At 36.7% G+C, this 24,672-nt stretch overlaps 1 protein-coding gene across 5 annotated transcripts in view; it reads left to right on the top strand.

Moving 5' to 3' along the window:
- Nucleotides 1-24,672, top strand: part of SLC25A21 (solute carrier family 25 member 21) — a 265,831-nt gene that overhangs the window by 136,922 nt on the left and 104,237 nt on the right. For all 5 annotated transcript variants that reach the window (XM_075103436.1, XM_075103434.1, XM_075103432.1 and 2 more), the window contains one exon: nt 10,803-10,851. In XM_075103436.1, coding sequence (XP_074959537.1) covers nt 10,803-10,851 — 49 coding nt within the window. The remainder of the gene's footprint in view (nt 1-10,802; nt 10,852-24,672) is intronic.

Here is a 24,672-nt window from a genome sequence, read left to right as displayed (position 1 = left end):
GTAGTGTGGCCCACTATGCCATGGCAGAGGCATTCTCTACAGGTGATGAAGTTCCTGTGAAAACGTTGTGGCTATATTGAGACTTAGAGTTACCCTTTTTTACTTTATATGTAACTGACCACCTGTCAGTGATTAGAGCTTGTATTAAAGAAATAAACAACAGGATTATAGAATCCTCACTTGTTTTGTGGATTCATTTTGTTCTGAAAAAAAAAATCTCATTTTATAAAATGTAGCGAAGAAAATCCGTCTTCTGTGAGAAAGGATCCTTAGGAATTCATAATTACTTTCAGCATACCGGAACAAGGGCATTTGCTACCTGACCAATAAAAATCAGATATTTTCTCAAAGGAAGAAGTTGAAAATATCTATCGATACAGTCAGTGGTGGTAAGTCCTCATACTTTCAGTGGAGAATTGTTCCTTCTCAGCTGGTGGTATTTATGTTTTTAAGACATTTGTCTCGTGGCAAGTTCAGCGTTACCAACCAGTTGGAGGATTATTGCTCTGTCTTTGTGTTATGTACAGCTATGCTTTTTCCCCATCTTTTTCTTCCTTGGTGTTTTGTTTTGTTTTGTTTTAATGCTGGCAAGCTGCTGATGTAATCAGGTTTTGGAAAGAAGAGAGGGCGTGGGTGTCTGAAAATGTTAAAGACAGGTTAATTCTAGACATGGCTTTGCATGTTGACGTTTCCCAGTTAACACACAGCCTCATAGTAGATTTCGCTTGAAACTTTGCCATGATATACTGACAGCAAATGGGAGTGGTGAAAAATATTGGGAAGACCAGTGTCTGCTGAAATAACACAAAGAAAGTGGTGCTGTCATCACCTGTTGCCACTACAGAGAATTCAACAAAAAATGTATGCAGTAGAAGACCCAAGAATATTTGGCAGCATTGTGTGTACACAGGTCACAGTCAAGAAAAGTATTTTATCTCTTTTTTTATTCTATCCAGAGATACTTGATAATCAGTCATTGTGTTTTAGTAGTCTTGGCACCAAGAGTCCAGTTCCTTACTGGTATACATTAGCAGACTTCTCTGAAATGCTAGGAAGCTGCTTCCATTTTAATAAGCAGAGAATTGGGTCCTGAATATCTTTTTATACAAAGCACTCATTTTAGGCCTCGTCTGATAACTGGGATTAATGTTGGTATTGTAATCCTTTAGTAAGTGTCATTAATATTGGTGGGACATTGGAGAAGAAAAAGAAAGATGCCTATAGTTTTAGATCTCTGCAGAACTATATCTACCACAATACTACTTTTCTTTGATACATGAAGGTTGAATATATTCTTCTTGAGTCATTGTTTGGAATTTGATCCCTTCTCCATTATAGAAAAAAAAATGTTTACAAGCTTCAGTGGAAATTTTGGACAGCAACAAATCAAAGATGATATTTTTCTTTTTTTACTGCAAAATTATTCAATTTCTAGATACCTGTGTAAAGTATTATGAAATCAGTGAGCACTACCTGCAAATCATAAGTATACAATTTTTAATGAAAACCCAAATCTTAAAATGGCACTAGACCAACCTAATTTTCACAGTAATGTATTCTTTTGTCATCGTGCAATGTTATAACTGGTACAGGCAAAAAACCCAACAAACAATGTATTTGAAAATCTCAGCAATATGTTGAAACTCTTGTAATGGTACAGTCCTTAAGGACAGGTCAGAAGGCTTATAGACTGTTGAATGTGTGACAAAGAGGCCATAAAGAACCTGGTCAGATGTAGCTAATTAAAGGTAAATGAAGGACAGCTGCTTTTTATGTTTCCAGCACATCTTTGATCTGCTCTACCCCTCAGACCTCTGTGGACAAGGTAGTTAAATACAAACTAGGAGGCCTATTTTAAAGACATTAAAGCCCTCCGGGGCAATCGAGTGACAGTCCAAGCAGCCATAAGCTGTTTGCTTTATTCATTAGAGAACTTTAAATGTGTCAAGAAATAGAATAATGTGCATGCTCTTAGATCAGCATTAGCAATGAAGATTACAACAGCTCTGGGACATATGAATGGGCAAACTTCTTATGAAAACAAGTTTATGGAGAAGCATTTTACTATAACGGCAAAGAAAATATAGGTTACACATTTTCATTGCAGGAATATTGATTCAATATGCATTGAAATATCTAAAGCTGTAGTGACACAAACATGTAACCCAGCACTGACCTCAGTGGTCCCTTCAATCGTGTTTTTAAAAACTTCCTTTTCAGACACACATGATGGAAAGAGTATGTCATATGTGAGTGACATAATAGCACTAATACTTGCTGAAGAATTTATGGAGAACTTGCACAATATATAGCCTTTCACTTGTGTCTAGAGACTCAGATACTTCAGTTTGTAAATTGCAAGTGTTTATTTTATAAGTCCAAGCTTTAATGTCAATACAACGTCAATAACGGATGTAGAAAGACTAAATAAAGAAAAAAATCAGATAGCTACATAAACAACTCTTTATAGCAATAAAAATAATCATTTTGGAAAAAGTGACTTTGCCCGGAAATATTTTCAAGTCCAATTCAGTAGGTTTTTGAGAGTTGTTTGATATTATTGTTATTATTATTAACATTGAAATGGAAATTAAGATTAAGCAAATTCCTGAGACATTCTAAATGGTAAATTCTAGAGATACATGCCATATTGCCTCAATAATATTTCAGAACTTTGAGAAAATATTTGGGTTTTTTATGTTGTGTGCTGGGTTTTGCTCCATTATCTTTTGCATCAGTACCTAAATGTTGCATTGTTTGACTGCATAATCAAGCTCACCATGGTATTCAGCCTCACTGGAACAGCTTTGGTATTTTAAAATCAAGTAAAGGTGTGTAAAGTCTGGAATTTTAAAGTGGTCGTGATGACTGCCTTTTTGACTATGCCATAAATGCAAATGCCGTAGGTCTTGCCATACGAAGAACATTTCTACATTGCATTTTACCTCAAGAAGTCTCTATGTGAGTAGTGCAGTTGGAATTGCTTGCCTCTGAAAGGGCTATATGCTATTGGAGTTTGGAAGAACCTCTCTTCCAAGGAGATATAGATGTAGTAGAAGATCCTCTGTGACGAGCCACTGATTTTTCCCGGGTGATTTGACATTTCCTCATAGTCTTGCTATAGATGTGTTTAACTGTACATAATTTAAAAGTTACTTGATCCTCCAAATTGTCATAGATTTGTCTAATGTCAGGTATATAAGTATTTCTGCAGTCAAATAAAAAATTCAAATTAAACTGGAAGATGGCCTTTGTTTTTACTCAGCAAACAATACTCAGAACATAAATGAGCATTGAGCAGTTTAATTGAAGCACATTAGAAGATTCGCTGAGCTGTATTCTAGGCAACAGTAAGTATAAAGATGTGGTTGGCGCTGGCAGCATGAACATAATATACTGGTTTGGCTGATTGTGCCAAAAACATTGTGAAAAACAAAGAGTGAATAAATTTGTGCTAAATTTAGAGTAGTTTGCATACCTACTTTAAACACTAGAGCTAGATATTTTTCACCCAGAGGCAAGAAATACATTGGTAAATTATTACAGAATGCTGCTAAATATAAGATAGGTACATATTGTGAATTGGGGACCCATGGTTTTGGCTAGCATACTTACACCTGTTCCACTCACATTGAATCTACATGTAGCAGCTTGGCTGTGTGTTAGACTGCCAAAAAAAGCCCATACTATGGTAGAACTACTGTGAAAGGGGAATACAATACCTTGATAGGGCCATTTATCTTCAATTTGAAGATCCAGTAAAAATAAGTCAAAAAGAGAACTAAAGTATAAGAATAATCTTAGGGTTTTTAACAACCTTTTTTTCTTTTTTTTAATGAAGTACCTGTGGCATCAAGACAATCATTAAGACCTTCACAATACATCCCTTATTGACAAATGCGGCATTGCAAATGTTGGTTTATTACCACAAAAATCTCTCAGTACTTGTATACGCGTGTATTATCACAAGGTGAAATTTGCCCTTTCAAAGCCTATAAATGCATATAAAGTTTTATGCATATGTGCCCAGGTATAATCACAACTTAGGTTTGAGTATCTTTTATTCATGGCATGACTATTTAAGAACATCCATACCATTTTCTGTCTTTATTCACTTAACTGCTGTAACCCAATTTTCAAGCTCAGCAAAAATTAATAGGCTATAATTACTTTTCTCTTGTATTTGCAATAGAACTGAACAGTGTACGATCTGGCAATAATAATGCTTTCTTTAGCTGGGCAGGGAGCAGTGAAATAATGCAAATAATAGGTAAGCATTGTCAGCACCAAAGATGAGCAGTTTGAACTGTCTGATGTGAGTATTGAGTGTGAGCACATTTCTAGGTCTCTGGACTGGGACTTGGGAAGCTGAAGGGGATTTACAGCTGATCAACAGCCAGTCTAGATGACCTGCTGCCTGAAACACTCATTTCCAGCTCCTGTCTTCCACACATCTAGGATATTATTCTCCAGCACTTGAGTAACCTTTAGTTGAAACCCTGAAGATTAAAATGCTAATTTGCTATACAGTCAAGGAGCCTTTATGAATTCAGCACAGGCTGAATTACTTTCATGGCGAGAGCTCCAAGAACACTGACCACTTTCAGCACAAATGCTACAAACATCAGAAATTTCCGTCTGCTGCTGAAGTCCTGGGGTTTTTTGAAAGCCAGATAATCACAGTTCCAAACCCTGCTATTCCTCAGTTTCCAGACAGCAATGCTACACTGACAGGTTGCATCTTTTAAGGAACACTGTTGTCTAAAAAGATGTTGAACATGACCCAGCTCCTCCTCTAGGCATGCAAAAGCCTTCTTCTAAAATGCATTAGGTAACGATGGTAAATCAAGAGCTCCTCCTGGGATTAATTTTGATCAGCTAACACATTTTTAAACACAGACATCCTTGTCCACACCAAGGGAAAAATCATATTCAACATCTTGTTTAATTAACGTGTTTTCTAGTATATTTTCTCAGTGTAGACAAGGTCTCTAAGGAAGAATGACTCATGAATGCAGCATTGCCATTATGAAGTACTTTTTGGAGTAACTTTCCATTTCTCCACATTTTCTAAGGAAAGCATTGATTTGGCTCATTACCTAAAAGGTTAATTAATGTTTTTGAGGAGCTCCAGGGTACCATTAGTTAATCCCATACCACATCTCTAAATAGAATCCTGGGCAAGAGTTAAAATAAGTGTCACTTTCTTAAGTGAAGGCTAATATGTAGGTCTTTTCCAGCATAGTCCATGCATACTGCTGTATAGATTTCCTTGGAGCCTGCTTGACCCACACTACAGCTGAGATGGGCACAATATGTGACTGTTTCCCTAGGAAAGGAGTGGACCTTGGCTGCCACACGTATCAGAGTGAACCTAGTATTTTGTGGGTATTTCTGAGGGAGGTGTACCCTTACAGAACACGTAGGAGCTTTATGTTTCTGTGAAGATGGAGTGAGACGGCAGACTAATGGAAATTAGCCTGTGTAGAATTGACTGCAGGAATACTTTTTTCCAGGCATTGATTCTTCTTCAGATAATGCTGTTACAATCAGGAAGAGGTTCCATGCTTTATTTTGTCAAATAAAGTGTTTTAGCCAACAGACAAGCAGATTTAAGAGGAATTTGTCATTGTTTTTATTAGGATACAAAGATCAACACAAGTTTCTTTCTGTCAGGCATATATTCTCAGAAGGAAATGCATAGTACGCATAAAATGTTTATGATCATTTCTTACATTGTAACTATATCTATATAAAAGCCAAAATAAATACAAACTGTTCCAGCTATACAATATACACTGCCTGATGTGTTTATTGCCACATTTTCTATGACCAGTCTCCTTTCTGTTGTGTTTCTCCAGTGACTGTGTTATTCCAGGGAAATGAGTAACACAAGGGGAGGAGGGTGCATAATGACTTCTACGCTGTAGGAGGTTGTCTGAACTAACACATGGATCATGCTCTACATCTCTTGAATCTGTGTTGGAATGTGTTCAGGGTGTATTATGCAGAAAACATGTAGAGGGTGAGCTACTCAGGTTTCTTTGAAAGACAAATCAGTGTGTATCACAGGCATTTCACACTCTTCAGTTCATAGCTTTGAGGGTCGAAGAAGAGCTGAAGTAAAGAATTTGTCCCCTAAGGAGCACCAAAGCCACAATGATTCTGTTTTTATCTGTGCTGTTTAGCAAGTACTGTTAGCTAGATGTAATTCTTTTTCTCCCTATTCAGTGAATAGACAAAGTATGGAAACACTTGGGGAGATGAGGAGAGCTATAATCCTGTGCTGCTGAAATCTCAAACTTTCACTTTTTGCCAGATGGATAATTACAGCACATTTTAAACAGTCGTAGTATTCTCAGGACACGTTGTATGATTATTGATACAAGATTCATGTGTGCGATGGAATAAAGGAACACAGAGCAAAGGAATTAAAATACCCACCAGCCACCAAAATGTTTGCATTGAAGAGATGTATCTGAAGATTGCCAGTTTGCAGTTTTAAGTGTGAATCTTTTAGAGGGAATTGTAATGTAATCCATAATGGCGAACAATTTAAAAATAGAAGATATTTGTAAGAAAGGGAAAAATGCTCTACTGAGGAGGGTCAATTTGGGGGTCAGTATTTTCTGTCATTTTATTCCCTCCATGGGCTCAGTTAATGAGCAGAATGTTTTATATAATAGAATTCTGGACTCCCTTCTCGTTGTTGATGTTCCACTTGTGTACACTGAGAGGATGTCAATGATGACAGCTGGTTATTTCTTCAACACACAGTTTTTGATTATGGCTTGTTTAATGGTTAGTATCCAGTTTTCACAAGGAATGCTTTCCCACCCAGAAGACAACAAATGTTGGACTGACCTAGTAATTGTTCTTTCCTATATTTCCTTTGGGCTCTTGTTCGGCTAGTTGGATCTGAGTTGTTTTAAACATAATTAGGCCATCATAAATCACTTTGCGTTAGTTCGCATGTGACATCACCAAGGAGACCCAATGAGACGATTAGAATATGGTTTTGGACAGTCTATCTGTAGCTATGTTAACTACTTTATCGTGAAAATAGGATTTGTAAACAGCAGTCTTTACAGTGTGGCAAGTTAAAATATATTGCACCCTGATATAGCTGTTCAGCAAATTAGATTTTCGTAGTGCTAATTGAATTTGTCACAAAGCTGATGACCATTAGCTAAAGAAAGAGCAATATATTTTATTTTATTGAGCACATCTCAGAGTGCTTGTAACTTAGTAGGGCCACCACACTTTCTGGGCAGGCTATCAAGTAGGATGTTGTAATGATTTGCATGACTACTATAGTAGATGGAAAAATGTAGCTTGTGTTTGTAGCTGTTCCACTGGTGTCTTGCACCGTGTGTGCTCCTTTGGTGCTCTTCAGAGAGCTGTGTCGTAATCCCAGCATCTTTTGAAGAGTTCTGTCTGGTGAAATCTAGTAACTATCCACTGTTTAAAACCTAGTGCGTAATGAAATGATGAGACAAAGGAAAGACTGAGAAAGGTAGATAACCAATAGAATCCTGAAGTTATCAAAACAGAGCTCTTGCCAAGGACCTTGGAATTCATCTGATTCAGTTGCTGGAAAAATGCCTGAATTAAAAATTATACTATGAGGACCAAGAAAATAGAGCCAAATTCTGGCACTGTACAGTCTTCTCCCAAAATGGACATTAATGCTGCAAAAACAGGGTGAACAACCCCTGGCCCCATGCTTGGCCCCCTACTGTAGGCTCTATCTGCCAAAAAAAGATGGAATAGAAGATCAAAAACGGATGGAGGGTGGGAGGAGTGGGGAGGAGAATTTGGAAAACGAGGGTGGTTGGAAAGGAAAAAAACTCATAGGCTATGCCCCCTGCCAGCACTGAAGCATTCAACTGCAGCTCCACTTGCAAAGCACCTGTTGGCTGCTGTTGGAGTAGTTTATAGGTTTTGGGACAGAATTGGGATAGAAAACTTATAGTCTGTGTTCCCTGATGTGACATGTGATTTGGCTTTATTTTAGTAAAATAAAAGTCATTCCTGGGCAACAATTATAGCAATAAGTAAATCTGTTCAGAAATAACAACAGCTTTTGCTTTCTAGAAAAAATATAACAAATATTAAATTGAATGATTTTGAATGACTTGCTTACTACTAATATTAATATTCTTTCACTGATATCACATGTTGTCTTCCTTTTATCCAGACTGGAAAAACAAAACAATGTTGCATGGAGTGGAAAGAAAATGCAGTAAAACAATGGTCATAAATATTAACTTAGTACTGCCTTTCAAACACAGCGGCAGGAAGCTAGGTGTAAGGGGTTATCTGGCCAGTTTTATGTTTTGCAAGCATTATATATTAGAGTGGAATGACAGAAAAGCAGGAAAATTGTATATGTTAAATTAGAACTCTCAGCCAGTATTTTATGTCAAGTATTCAGATTGAACATTCTAGCATCTTTGCAAACTTTCATGTAAGCTACTGTTCAGATACATTTAGTTGAGAATGTTAGCATTACCATTTATGCCCTCCTTTTGTTACTAACTCCAAAAATTACTTGTGTTTGTGTACAAAAACTTTTGCAGTCCTTTGGTGTTAAACGAATAGATTGTTTTTCCTTAAGAGAAATATATTTTACCAATAATATATGTATTTGATACGTAAAGTATTTCAAGCAGAAAATTAATGGTTATTTTTAAATATAGGTATTTATTACAGGCTGAGCTAAAACTCTGTTGATTTTGTTGGCTAATTCTCCTTTGACTATAATGAGAAATTTCCTTCTGCTAATGCTTTGGTTCAGTGTAAAAGGCTTACTTAGGTAAGTACCTCTATTACTCAGAGAGTCTGAATAAAGGTGATATAGAAAGTAGATAGTGTTTTGGAATCTAATCCTCTCTTATATAAACTTAAACCCCCCCCACAGTTTTTCTGTTCTACTGGAAACACTAAACTTACTCATTCTAAAATAATTGAAATGTGAAACTTTAAGCCTTCCTTAGATTTATATTCAGTAATTAAAAAAAGAGCTCGAGTTTCTTGTACTGCAGTGTACGCTACCCAGGCAGAGCCTGGGAGCCTGGTTCCTGCATGAGACCCACCAAGAGTCTTTCTCCATCGAGTCTGCCGAAGAATAGGGCCAAAATGCAAATTCCATTAGTTCAGTAGCTTGTGTGTGGAACGTTTCAGAATGAGATTTTCACTGTCTGTTAGAGTAATTTCTTTGCCTTGCTTAGAAAGAGAAAGTAGTTGAGTAGCCTAGCATGTAATAAATTGTCTTAGGTATTAGAGACTGTGAGCTTTAGTGACACCTGAGCTGGGCCATATTCTGTGCCATTAAAATAAGAGGATGGGATCTGGACCTTTAGATGGTGATATCTGAACAAGAAGATCATCTAGTAGAACATAAGCATGTGCTTAATTTCAGTGGGACTGTATGGTATGCATAAAGAAACAAATCTGCAGATATTTTAACTTGAATAAGAATGCTTTCCTGAATCAAGCTTTTTTGAAGTTTAGCTGTGAATTATCAAAAGACACATTCTGTAATACAAAAGGTTTGTGATTACTTTTGCCACAATAATAAATGGACTAAATAAATGCATTCAAACATTATAGTAAGTATAGTCTTCGCATGTTTTTTTGCATGTTGTAGCGTTAAATTTATTACTCTGGATAAAAAGAGACTGTGGATGCTTAAGAGTCTTAATAAACCAGGGCACAGAAAGTTCAAAAACGTGATAATCTAGTATCTTGGACATACAGATACGTATTTTCTCAGTATTTAAAAATCCTCTAAGATCTGTGTAGTTGTTTTTATTATCCTTGCACATTAACAGGTCTCAAAAATACACTTTTAGTATGATCCTGATAAGTACATCTTTCTACTGTATGTTTGCTGTTTGAAATGATGGTGATATAGGAAATGGACAGAGGAGTAGGCAAGCCTAGAAAATTTAAGCAAATACAGAGAGGCTCTGAAAGTTCTCCCCAGCTGACATATGCTGGGGAGCATCAGCAAAATGTGGATGGTAGACTTCTGGACTTTTCATGAGGTGTCAGGTGGGTGGAAAAAAGAAACGAACCACCTTTGGAGCCGGTAGTGGCAGTTCTGTTCGGGATCTTCTAGATCTCTTCTTTCTTGGCATTGCTCCCTTGCTATTTACGCTCTCCATTCTTGGATATGGGAAGTCCCCAGCATGTGAATTTAAGTGCTCATGATGAATGGTGGAGCAGGAAGGGGAAAAGCCAGGACTATATGTCAGCATCAGTGCAGAGCAGGATAGGATGAAGAACTGGTAATGCTGCAGCTCAGATAGCCAGCTCAGGAATCAGCTGTCATTTTAATATCAAATTTGTCTGAGCCCCCAGCGCTGTTTTACATGACAGCAGTGTCTTTAGGGATTAGTCTTATATGACAAAGAAGCCAGTGCCAACCTGAACTCCTTTCCTGTGTTACTTTCAGCACGACTTAATGTATTTATTTATGATGCCAGTCAAATGTTTCTGCTGTTCTTAAGTCAGAAAACTGAGCAAAAACTATGATTAAATCAATCACATAGCTTAAATCCTCACTTTCCCCACGATAGTGAACAATTAGCACTATTTACTGTATAAAATCCCTGATGATTCCAATATACTACGGATGAGCGTGTTTAATATACCAGGTATAGGAAGAACTGTATCATCGATGATACGTTTAGGTTTTTATTTTACTTTTCAAACTTCAGAAGCTATTGGAGTCAATTAAAATTAAACTACTATTTGTACAAATGTTTATTAGGCCTTTTTTTATTATTTTATAGGTCTTGTAGAAATTTGCCTGATGCATCCCCTTGACGTAGTGAAAACAAGGTAAGATTCTGCTTGAACAGGTTTTGTTGACACTGGAAGATATCCAGATTAGGAGCTGTCAAAAAACAAAATGCTAGAACTTCTCCAAGTAAAATAACTTGTGCCTTTAATGGCATTTATATTTACTTACCTGTATCTACAGCATTTGACAGATGGAATTTGAACAGCATGACATATTGCTGATTAGAGGTCATCTAAAGGTGTTAAATGTTTTATGACATATATTTTTAATGTTGTAACAAAATCCTATAACATGAAGAGGGTTATAGTTAAATTCACTTACTATATGTGTCATCTGCAGTAATGCTTTCAAATGTAATTGAGAAATACCGTATTACCTCCAAAAAAATTTTCACAGATTTTTGAGACCTGATAAAAATAATAAAATAAGGTGGTCCATATTCTTTTCTGAATATTTGTGCTTATGTGACTATAAATGATTAAGTGACCTGGAAAATTTGGACAAATGAGGGTTTTTTTAATGTTGATTATTGAGATGGAAGAATAGTTGTGTTTCTAGTTTATTGAATATCTTTCTGCTTTTCTGTGATTTTCAGTTTTTATATCCTTTCATAAGTGAGTGTTACCATACGGGAAAAGCAAACCAGAATGCAGAAACGTACAAGGAGGAGAAAACTTTTCATGCCATGTGTGTTACACACAATGCCAATAACTACCATCTACTGCTCCTGGAGCTCTATCTAGGTCTCAGTCATGTAGTCAGAAAGGCTTCACTGGGAGATTAATCAGACCCAGACAAATGATGAGGACAGTTGTCTCTGGAATATGTTTGAAGCAGTCAGCTGTGACTTGAGATCCTAGTTCCAGTTAGCCAACGTATGAGCTTGTTACAGATGTATTTTTGGCTTCTGTTTAAAACACATTCCGGGGTTTGCCTAAGACCTTGAGATACACGTTTCTGCAGCCTGCATTGTGCAGAAGGCCATCTGTCTGTGGTGATTGCCCAGTACCAGAGGACCGTAACAGAGGCTCCATCCACATTAACTGCTGCTGAGATGCTATAGGTAGTCCTCGGGGCCTGGCAATTCTTCTGTTTGCTCAGGCAATTCTTCTGTATGCTTTCATAATATGGAATATGTTGATTCGTATAGATAATACACCTGGTAGTTTCAAGGGTCTCTCTGCTCTTCCAAGTACCACTGAGACCTTGATATTAAAACAAGATTTACATTAAAAGTTTGAAATTAAAGACTTGGAAACAACAGGGTCCAAGCAAAACAAATACAAGACCAAATTAAAAAAAAAAAATCTGTCTTGCTCTGCTGTCGTGTGGTCCCCATGGGATGTGCTGTAGTGACTTCGTTTTGGCAGGTTATGCTGTAACTCACCTATAGCTCTCAAGCTTTTGGTTTTACCTCTTCCTGTTTTCCTCTTTGTACTAAACCAGGAGACATGTTCTTCTGTAGTATAAATACAGCATCGGTGATTTACTTCTTTCGTCTTTGGTGCCTTTGAGGTTGTCATCGTACACATCCTCATGCCTCCAGTGTTGGTTAGAAGAACTTAATACATATCCTTAAAACCACGCATGTTTTAGTACATGCCACATATCATATATCATAAAAAGCATTAATTGCACATCTGTTCTGATAAACTGGCAATCAACCGATGTTCTATCAGCTTTCTGATAGAAACCATGCATACAGTGGACTCTCAGAATACAAGGACAGATTTCCCCATTTCTATTCCAGATTGTACTGGTTTTGTCAAACTTTTAGTAGTGAAAATTCTAATCAGATCTGAGATCCAGAAACAGAAAGCATTAAAGAGTGTACAGGGATGTTTGTGAAGCTGTATCAATATTAAAAAAAAAAATTAGGAACCCTTTAATTGTGAAATCTGAGTCCATAAACAGTGGAATTAAAGAAGAAAGCAGGAAAAGAATGAAAGAACAGTAGGTGTGCAGGAGAAATCAGATTAGGGACCTTGGTGAAACCAAGGGGCTGAATCAAGTGAAAAAGCCATTAAGCAAATTTCTTCATTTGAAGACACTTCAAGTGAAGTTAACTCAACTCTTCCATTGAGTTGCTGCAACTCTGCAGAATTGGGCAGCACCCAAGTGATAGTTTTTCCGTGTTTTTTTTTTGATGCAGATGTATTCAGAGATAATACCCAGATTTTGCACTAACTTTTCTGATTATTTTAGCAGATGTTAGTACTTGAAAATATTCACATTTTGAAAGCCTGTGACAAAACCAAGAATAGAATATCCTTTGATCTTATCCATCATTCCGTTCTGTGTTCCTAACATCATGCCACTTCCTTTCATTTTGTAGTGGTCCAAATTTACTATAGCAGATTAATTCTTTCATGGCCTTGGAGAAATTCAAATGAAATATTCTTTTAATTCTGAACTTTAGATTTAGAATGCTTTCTAATACATTTTCATTCAGTTTATTCCTTTGTTTCAGTGCCTCTAAGTACTTTTCCAACATGGTATTGATAACCTGTCATTTCCTATTTACTTTCAGCTCTTACAGTTCTGGTGGTTTGTTTGGGTTTTTTTTTCCCTTATGGTTAGGTGAAAGGATGTATAAAAGCACCATTTGTTGCTTAATTTTTATGGTGTTTTGAGTTTCCTGCCTTTTTTCTATAAAGTGTTTTGGTGGAAAGAGTCCTGTGGCCTTTTCAAATTAGTGGAATCTTACTTGAGCTAAGTTAGCATTCTGAGAGTTTAGGGAAGATGCCGAAAGCTCACATCTAGTGGACTGGTGGCTTAGCATCCTTGCTTTGTTGATTTTTTTGGTGTGTGCATGTTTTTAATAAAAAATTGGAGAAAAGAAAGTTCCTGAGAGAGATTATTTTGAAACCCTGGAAAATGGTTTGGCTCTTTTGTGACAACATTTTGCAATATCTTTTCTGTGTTTAGTAATTTTCTATTATTCTACAGTAACAATGCTAGATTTTTTTATCTCCTCACACCAAGGGAGGAACTGTATATTTATATAAATATATGTTTATAAACTATAGGCAAGCCAAATGTGTAATGGAGTGGGTTTTGCTAAATGTACATTTGAAAATAATTTTATTTTGTTACCTATTAGAACACCAAAGACCATTACTTTAAGAAATTCATGGGAGTGAAGTAGCTGAATGGAGATAGCTATGATCCATTGTTTTAGCTCTATGAATGCCACTTATTCTTTGAAATAAAGCTCTTTTCTCAGTTACAAGATATATTGGTATAGTTTCTGAGAGACTATTTTTAAAATTGTGCTAATCTTTTAATGCATTGGTATAACCGAGACTTTGTTAGCTGTTTCATTTATCAGCTATTTTATCAGCTTCATTTATCAGCTATTGACCAATTTAGCTATCTGTAGATTTTAAAAAATACTGAATCTCTGTTCTTGTCCTCCCAAATACAAGTTTTACAGAATTTGGTAAGCGTTTATATGTGTGCCTACGTATGAACAGAGAGAGCAGTAGCAAGTAAGAGTTTTCTGGTACAGATACAGTCAAGACATAGAAGGTCTACTTTTTAATTAAGAATCCTAGATTACCTTTCTTTGATGGAAAGTGAGGAAAAAAGTGTCTTAGTCTGGATAAAGAATTGTTTTTTGCTTATTTTTAACCTTTTTGCGGTCTTAAGTGTAATGCAGGCTGTAATGTCATTTTCATCCATCAGAATTACCAAAGGGTGACAAAAGGGTACATTAGATCACGATACGCAGGACAAGACATTGTCATACGTATTACTTGAAAATTAAAAATAGTAAAGTGCTTTTCCAGCTAGAGTTTATTCTTTGTGTCCTAGTGTCATATATTTTGGCATAAGCAAATGTACAAAATTCAGAACTTAATAATGTTTTATTGTTGGAAAATTAGTACTTGTGCAACAGCTCACAGGTGTAGTTGGTGAGTGAAAGGGAGAGAATTACAGGAAGTTGTATGAAGCCAAGGGAAAGCTAACGTTGTTTGAGGGATCAGTCAACCAGGTCTGACTGATAACGGGAGGATGTTACTGTGGCATTTCTGATGGCTACAGGTTATGTTCTGATGTGGTCCTATAGCCTTGAACAGCTTGAAGTTTCAGAAGAAAAAACTGTTCATTTTTTACATTTCCCTACTACTGGTTTGTTGGCATAAAACTGACGTTTTCAGGAGCTTGATAACCTCTGAACTACATGCACTGACATACCATTTGCCTTGCTATTACATTTTAACACCTAAAAAATGGACACAACCAAAAGTGATATTGCAAAATCAGAACTATGACTAGAAATAAAATTTTGGCTAATATTTCCTTAGGTTTATAAGCTGATTAGCTTTACATTTGCTTTCTCTTTTTCATTGATTATCACCAGTATTTATACAGCTGAATTTTAGCGACTCCACTGTTCTTGAAAGCAAATTTCAAAGTTGCCTGTGCAAGTATTCATACAAACTGTGAAACATATATTGAAGTAGAAATAGTAATTTTGAGTGTGACTTGGTACTGTGTAGTTAGGAAATGGAAACCATACTTTGTAACTTTTTAAAACAGTTGTCTACATGACAGAATTTAATAGAAAACACATATGAAGAAATGTATGATTAAGTGCTTTCAAATAATAGAGAAAAAATAACAGACATCACCAAAAACTTTCCAATACATAACACATTTGAAAAGATTTGTGTGTAGAAGTCCTGTGAGCAGGAAAAATGTTGTGTGGATTAGATTAATCATTTACTTATCTCTTTCATTTTGGCAGTAATTTGACATTACTATATGTTTTGAGAGAAATATTTGAAAGAAAGATGGTTCCTCTCATGTCAGACACACAAAATTGTGCTCCACATCTGTTGACTTCAGTGGGCACAGATTAGTTCATACCACTTGAGGATTAAGGGCTTTTTACTTCCAGACAATGTACTCAAAGAGTGGTAAATGTTATCATAAGCCAACTACCATCTAAAGGACTTGGAGAAAGTCTACTTTCTGATTTTATCAGGAGAATCATCAGGGTAATTGTGTCCTAACAAATTAAGCATATGTTAAACAGGCAGTGTTTTAATACTTCTCTGATTAATTCAAATAATGACAGTTCCAGATTATTTAAAATTTTTTTTGCTCTTTATTTAAACAGTCTATTCTGTTTTCAGATGTAATTGTGTCTTCATAACACAGCCTCACATTGGGATGGGTGTGCAATTTGGAAAGCAATGCCCAAGAAAGACCCAGGAGGCATTCTTTCAAAAGCATTTACTTCAGTTTATCATAACAATAAGCTAATAATTATAGCTTGTTTTCCTGATCCAATTATTTGACCTGCCTAGGTTTTTTTCTTAAAAAAACCCTGTTTCTCACCTTATGCAGAATCTGGGGAAAATGCAGTCCATCTTGCTTCTACTTTAACGCCTTTTTACACAGTTCAGCGCTAGATCAGAATCTTCATGTGAACTAACTTTCCATCTTATGTATGATCCAGAATATCAGCATTAAAAGAATTAGGCCAATAATTCACCTTAGAAATTTTGGAGAAAGTTTTAATCTAGCCGTGACAGAGATTTTATGGTTTACCACTCTTTCTGCAAAAATCTAGACCAAAGTCATGGATCTAAAGCCCCAGATTTAGAAAATAATTTGGGCTCTAAGTCCAGATGCGGACTCTGCATTACAGACCCATTTCTAGTTAGCAACTGTTCTGCTGATTTGTGTGCGTGTTTATCCAGTTTGTTCCTTTGTTCCAATTCTGTCATTTTGGTCTTATTAAAAAAGTTCAGCTTACTACATGTGTTTCCGATCTCGTTCCATCTGTTGTTTTGCAAGAGCTACTTCCTTTATAGCATTAATTCCTCTTTGATTTCTGGTCTTTTTTGTCTGAGTGAGCAGTATTGGAGCCTGTTTCTCAAAAACCTTGGTTTAAGGAAGAGTTCGTTGTCCTTATACAATATTATGATTTCCAAATGACCACGGCTCACGTGGTTCGCATCAGGCCACATTAAGTTCATGTTACCTGGTGCAAACTGCTCTGGCTAGATTCGTAACAGTTTTAAGCACAAAATAGTGTTCCTGTCCTGGGAAAATTATCAGGCTACCAAACAATTCTGTATTGGAATGAACAGTTGAACTCTCAGAAGACTGTTAGAAAAACAACGAGTTTTGGCCAATGAAACTCTTCATTTAATTAATGTTGAATTTTGGAAGTTTTCGTTTCCACTTGTTTTTGTCTTTTCAACTACTTTTAAGTAATTTTGAATGAGGACAACCAAAGTTTTGGGTTGAAAATGTAGAAAACAACATCCATTGTCATCTAAAAGGAGTGTATAAAAAAGTATTGAAACTGATCATTTCCTGGGAAATGTTTGGATCGTTGTTTTTTTTTTCCATTTTGAGTTTAAAAACCCTAGTAAAAATAATCCCTGACCAACTCAACTTAATGTCCTTATTTCAACCAAATGTCAAGGCTTTTCTCGGGGATTAGTTTTACTTGATTTATCAGTGGCCTTTGGCACAATTGTTCATAGGGATTGTGTGCATATTGTAGCTTGTACTTGCTTTGGTATTTGAATTTCAGCATTGAAATACTTTGAATATTTCCTTAGAGATCCAAGTTTTGTGCAATAAGAACTTATCTCAAGTTTACAATAATTTGCATGTGGATGTGATCCAGGGCTCTGTAATTTGCCCTTTGTTTTCCTTCCACGTACAATCTGTTAGGAATTAATAAGGGCACACGGGCTAATAAGTCCTCATAGATATACTATTCCAATTTAAATCCTTCCCTGAATTAAAGACCAATATTGATGTGCACTGTTAAACAGATGCTCTGATTTGCAGTGCTGGTCAAAGTGATTTCTGTTTCTATGTGGGTTTTTTTTTTTATTCATAGGCATACCATATGTATATTTTGTAAAGAGTGTCAAGATCCTTTGGGATAAAAGGAACTGTATAAATGCAGCTTCATCATCTCCTCATGTGATACTGTGCTATTCGTGATCAAATGGCAGAACTGCTTAATAATATCCCTATTTCAAATCAGTGTAGATTTTTGTAAAAACTGTAACGTATATTGTTTCTTCATTTTAGAATAATCCTATCCCTTCTTTGATAGAAACTGAATTTGTGCATCAACAAATCATACTGCCAGAAATCTCTTTTCTCAAGCTTTTCCTTAATTTTGATTAAACATTCTACCATTTACTCTCATTTTTTAATGAATAGTATATGCTTTTTTAAACAACTGAAATACCATAGAATAATAATTTCTATTTGACAGCATGGCCTGATGATACCATGCTTTGGGTTTCATTTTATCTGTACCGTTTCATTGGCCATACCAAAACTACCCTCAGTTTCCTAAGTAATTTGTGAGCTGGAACAACCTGGAATTTCTAACACCTACCAAATAAGCCATGTCCAGCTTCAGTGTGCTCAGGATAGAACAATAATCTCTATTTCCCTTTTAAAGAATCCTTTCCTTGTTTCTGAGGTTGTTAGGTGAATAAAATGAAATAAATGAAAACTCAAAATGCCTACTTAGCTATTTACATACTACAGGGGTGCAGCTGTCCAGTCCCTCACACTGGAAGGAAGAGAAACGGCTCTATGTGCAGGAAGCAAGTGTTGAGACCATGATAGAAGAATTGAGGAGAGAGGCAGCAGTAGATGAGGGGATGAGTTTTTCAGGAGAGGAAGCAAATGGACAGTCTCCCACAGAGAGCAAAAGAGAAAGGATGTCTGAGCAAGAACCAGGACTAATGAGAGAGAATGTGTGATGGTTTTCTTGCGTATTTTCTTTTCAGTCCAGTAGATGCAGAAGGTGTGTTTTGAGTTTCTGGAAGGAAGCTGGGTCAAAGCTGACTTGGAATGGCCTTAGTCCTCTTCAGAATGCAGTATATAATTTTGTTTGAGATTTTTGTTTTGGTGCATCTTTCTGTACAACCTTTTACATACCCCAAGCACACCTCTGTCTAGTGGAACCCTTACAGATTATTCCTTGTGCAGTTGATCTGAGGAATAAATAGAAATTGTGCTAAAAGACACATTGAATATTATCCGTCCTACTACTGACAATCCTTTTGAGTATGGACATTTGCAAAGCATAAACATGCATTTGTTCTTTTAACAATTTTATGCTTGTTATTTTGCTTTTCCTCCAATTTGGACAATGAGCTAAGTTAATTTCAGCTCCCTTTAATTTACATTTTGCTTTCATTCTAATGCCACAGTGCAATATTCTTTCTGTGTTTGGATTTCCAGTACTTACAAAGTTCATGTAAACATTTCCTGGCAACTACATTGGCAGAACTTGTAATATGACAAGAGCCTGAGGGTTTCCTTTCTATAATCTGCATCTATATATTTACATGTTTTAAAAATAAATGTACACAGACATATTTGGTTATACTGGTACAACGTCTTCCATGGTAGAGCAAGTGAAGTTTCTTCATGTTTATGTTCTCTAGCATTGTAAAAACCTGCAGTTGGTTAGCTGTGTCCTCATGATGCAGTTGCAAGAGCGTGGTATGGACTGCATTTTATGATTTCATGGCTGTACATAGTGCACTTGCAGTTTAAATCCAAGAAAGCTCTGAATTTTTTCCTTCCTTTTGTTTTTAGCTTAATTTTATTAAAATATCTCCTTTCATAATATGAGACTACAAATTACCCTCTTCTAGACAAATAGGCAAATGTGGCAAAAGAACTCTAAAACTGTAATTACAGGGAAGAAACATGCCATGGGTTACTGATATGACAGAATAATTCGTTCTTCATTGCACTTTCTCATGGGGAAAGGAAGAAAAGGGAAAGAACCTAGGCTAAATGCCTTCTAAAATATGTTTGTACTGTTGGCTGCTTCTCTACATAGAACCTGCCAAAGAAATAAGAGAAAGTGTGGAAACACTTGGATTCTTTTTGTAGTGTCTCAAGATTTCTACAGATAATCAGGACGTTTACATGAGTCAGAAACCATCACCAAATCTTCATGACAAAAACGAAACTCAGTTTGAAACCTTTTGGATATGTGGGTCGGAAAGGTCTGGAAAATATAGCCATATTTGTACAGAAAATACCCTGTAGTATTATAGTGTGCGTTGTAGTTTGTATTAAACCCAATAGATGTGCTTATTTTATTTGTTTAGATTCCCACAGCCTCAGGATATGCCATTGTATTGCTGTCCAAAAAAAAAAAAAAAAAATTACTGTAACTTACGGTAACGTACCTTTTCTGAGTTACGCAAATGGCCTCATTACCCCTCGTACTCTAATAGTGAGAAAGAAAGAACGTTGAGAGTCTTTGCACTCAACGTAATGTGGACTATCCTGTACATCATTTATGAATCTGTTTTATTTACTTTGGACATGGGAGACCTATTCGCCTATTCATCTGCTAGTTCATGGCAGTGAGGAATGGTACCAGAGCTGCTAGAGTTTTATCCAGGGCTGTACTGGAGGCAGTTCAGACCACTTCAGTAGAACCAGCACTTAAAATCACAGCCAGTTCCCAAATGAAGTGTTACAGCCTGCGTCCATCATGTCCTGCCTCCTGCCACTGCTGTACCAGCACTCAGAAATCTCAGTCCCGGGGCTGAGCTCAGGAGCCTCTCCTGTCCCCTCCTCTCCTCTCCTCAGTCGCTGCCTCTGTTAGCTGCTTCACCCCAAACCACAGCTTTTGTCTGGTCTGTTTTGAAGTGTGCAGGTGACAAGCCCCCTCTAATTCCCTTGGGAGACTCCTGCATAGCCTACTGCTTCTCACAGCCAGGAAGTCTTTTCTGATATTCCAATATTTCCATTATGCAGTTTCATCCCTAACAACTACCTACACTCCTTTTACTGTACATTGTTCCCCTTTCCCTTTGTTTATTCCCTTTAGACACAGTAGATGCATGACATTTTCTTTTTCCCAAGCCATAGAGTATCTTAGTGTGAGATAATCAAAAAAGCGCTTTAAATAATCTTTCCTCAGTATCAATCCTGTATTTAAAATATAATGAGTCAAGTGAAACCATGAGGGATAGAGTGGAATGAGAGCAAAAGTGGAAAGCAGAAAGTGGAGGGCTAGGAGGTGAGAAAGTACATGGGATTCTATTTACAAGAAAAATATGTGCTGAAAATAAGTATTTAAGATGGGAATTGGGGAGTGGAAATGAACAGATGTTAGCACAGTTACAAAAGTAGTCTGGAGACAAAGAAATGGGATAGTTTTAAAAATGTATACATTTTAAAGTAATATTTTAAATAAGGATTAAGCAGCTGGGAAAGGTTACATAGGCTATGAGGTGGAGACATCTATGGTGTACGTAAGATTTTTTTAAAACAATCTAACAAAGCAGCTGGGTGAGTTATTAACAGATGTTAATGATTTGTCAGCGGTATAAAACATTAAGATCACATTCAGGGGTAGACCATGGTCATGCCTGATTTCTCCATGGACAAAAATTTTGCATTAGACCACTGTCATGCCTGATTTCTAACCATGGATGGAACACGCCTGAAATAAAACAAGCAAGGAACCACTTTGTCTAAAAAAAAAAAACCAAAAACCAAAAAACAACCAACAGAAAAAAACTTATGTTTACTTTTATTAGTGTTTGGTCATGTAGTAAAATGAGTGGGATCACTGTTGAATGTCTTCATTTACAATAAACAGAAGAGAAATTTTCTACTTCTTTACATTTCATTTTTTTCTAACTTGCATTTGAGCTAGCTTTTAGGAGCTATAGATACAAGAGAATAAAGCTGTGTGTGTTGGAAGCACAATGTAACTGTAGCAATGCCAATAATTCTCTCAGAGAAGTTGGCCATTAATACTGTATTTAAATATGTCCCTAAAATAACTGCACTAGGCCAGTAAGTGCCAAGTAAATCTATAAATAAATAAAAAGAGAGATAATATCTTTATGAACTATGCTTTTTGTATGTTTTTATGAGCAGATGCATCAGTGTGTATTCTAGGTCTAGAGGGGGTTTTGAGAAACAAGAGTCTTCATGTTGAGTAGGATGCAAGTGAAATACCATCTCCAAAATAATCTTGGCACAATAGAGCTGTCTTTTGAATCTATTTCTCAAGAGGGTAAAAAAAAACGAAAACCAAAAACCTAAGGAAATATTTGCAAGTTTTTAGCTGCTGCAGCGTTGTAGTAAGCTGATGACTCCCTGGTGAGAAGGCAGCGAGTTAGATTGTGCTTTTACAACCCAAGTTGAGCCAAGGGCAGCACTCGGCGGCACCAGCTGAAGAGCAGCACACAGAAGGGATTGTGCCTCAGAGGTGCTGTGACCTTCCTGGTTTTCCCTTATCCCAGTAATGGATTGTTGATCTGTAGCAATACTAACTTCTTATAACTACAGAAATACTGCCATTCCTTATACCTTTTTATCCATTTCCCTAAATCTGCAGCAGGGGCAAAACAGTACCTGAGTATCCCCCCGTGTACTGGCTGCCATATACATGTCTACAGTGGACTGGTTAGAAAGTGCTGCAAGGGCCCATATGTGCCTGATGTAGTTCAGGGTCTGCAACAGAGAAAAGGGAGATATACTTTTGAGTGCTACATGTGATACTATACATCTAGCATCTGCCCAGACGTAGCAACTTAGATTAAGGCGGTCCCTCGCAGGAGGTACGTGGGGTACTTCCTTCTTTAGTTCGTGTTAGTGAACTGAGTCAACTCAACGCGAGAAACAGACAAGTGTCAGAGACAGTACAAGGGAGGAAGGAGGACAAGACAAGTGGGAATTGAGCTGGGAAAAGTGCCTGTAGACAGGAGCAGTCTTTAGATGATTCTGCTGTCTCATGATACTTTTTCCTGAGTGAGTCAGCTACAGAGTGGAAGGATCAAATTAAATAGCGTGAGATTGCTACACTGGAATACAAATTAGGAAAGGAGAAGCAAAAAGGAAAAAACTTCTTTGACTTTTTTGTATCTTAGAAAGAAGTGAATGAAGGCATACTTCATTTCAAAATGTGGTTCCACAACATTTTAAACTCAATTCTTTTGGAATTACATTTGTTCCCTTGACTCTTACACATCCATACAGTGGCAGTTCAGGGAGCTGGAAAGGAAGAAACCTTTAAGGTTGGAAAAGGCCTCTAAGATCATCAAGTCCAACCGACTAATTTAATGATTGCCACTTTTTCTATCTCATCTGATAGAATATATTTCACAGTGTTATATCTTCTCTTAGAATATGAAGTCCAATTAGTATGGACAAAAATGTTCCTCTGAAGGCATAAGCTGAGTTACACCACAGGGGGAATAAAAATAGTGCAAGAACGTTAGGTAGGGAAAAGACCTTCCTAATTTAGCCATTGAAAGGTGAATTTTTAAATTAATAGCAATGCATCCTTTTCCTTTTCATATCTCTTCTTTTTTTTCTTGCCAAATTGTTTTATTATCTGAACAATTTGACATATCTAAGAAGTGAAACAGTGTACAATTCCATTGTTAATACATATAATGCATTGTAACTGTGTATGGCATATGTCTCATGAAATCTAGATATATCGAAATTTAGTGTTCAATTTCATGAAGCAGGAAATTCCAATTTTGCAGTTCATTGCTGTTAAAAGGACAAGATGTTATATCCCTCATGTCAGCAAATCTCCTCCTTACACAAGCTGTAGACCTTGTAGTTTCCCATGGGCCTATACAACTTATCATCCTAGGAGAAAACTAGTTGGTACAGTTTCTGATTTTGTGAATTGAACCAGCTTATTAGAAGGGTTCCGTGAGCATCAGAACTATCACAGAGAAAGGAGCAGAACCACAGAGTGAAAAAGGGGTAGGAACAGGGGAAAAGGAATTGAGGGTGAAACCTCCCTGTTTTGTTTTAGGTGAACTCTTACATCAGTTCAACTGATCATGGAACAGCTTAAGTCAGAGGCATCAAACCACTTAAATCACGGGTAAATTAATTCCTGTTCTTCAGAGTACTCATTTTTTTAGCTCTGAAATACTTAATTCATGTGTCTAAATACTTTGCCAAACTTGAATGAATAAAGGATTCCTAAAGTTGCCTGTTAATAAAATTACACAATATTGCAAAAGTTGCTTGCTGTTGTTACCATGACAAATGACTGCATGTTACAGAAAGCTGTTGACTTTTCTGTGAAACATGTAATTAGGGATGAAATTTCATATTACAGCTTCAGCAGATATAATAATTCATGGCTACTAAAAGGAGCCTCACACTCCCTCATGCCATCCCTGCATTCAGCAAATTCAGCTCTTAACTTGGCCAAAAACTAATTCAACATCAAGAAAAAAAATTTACGTTAAAAAAAAAAACAGGCAAACTTGTCCAGCAAACAGTAAGTGTAGTTGGAAGGGGAGGAATGTGGAAGGAAGTAAACTGAGAGCTCTCTCCAGGCAAATGCTGTGAGTTTTTCAGTCAGTTCTGCTGAGCAGCATGAGAAAAATGGAACATGAAGTGCTCTGCCCTAGCTAGGAAGTAACCTGGATATACAGATAAGTATGGGGCCATATATAAAATTTGTTCCCACAGTTAGATGCTCTCACGTAAGAGAGAGCAAGCACATACTTAACAAGAAGCTTGAGCTCCAGAATCATGGAACCTGGAAATACAGAGGGTATAGACTTGTCCTCTTGCCATACAATGGCCTAATGATCCTCTATTGACCATTGGCAAGGACTAGATGTTAGGATGGATGACCTTCTAATCTTTTGTCTTATACATAGTATTAGTACAAAAATAACTGAGTATAAATTCTCCTGGATATATTTAAGAGCAGAAATTAGGCTTTTAGGTATCTCAACAAGGTTGTGGAGCACCCTTCTAGTAGGTGCTATGGAGGCAAAAAGCCTCCTATCTATCTTTAAAGTAGACGTCAGTCATTTTCTTGGGTCAAATGA

Source organism: Phalacrocorax aristotelis, chromosome 9, assembly GCF_949628215.1.
Source record: "Phalacrocorax aristotelis chromosome 9, bGulAri2.1, whole genome shotgun sequence".
In the NCBI taxonomy this organism is placed as follows: Eukaryota; Metazoa; Chordata; class Aves; order Suliformes; family Phalacrocoracidae; genus Phalacrocorax; species Phalacrocorax aristotelis.
The sequence above is the reverse complement of the archived record's forward strand: the minus strand, read 5'-3'. Positions and strand labels throughout refer to the sequence as shown.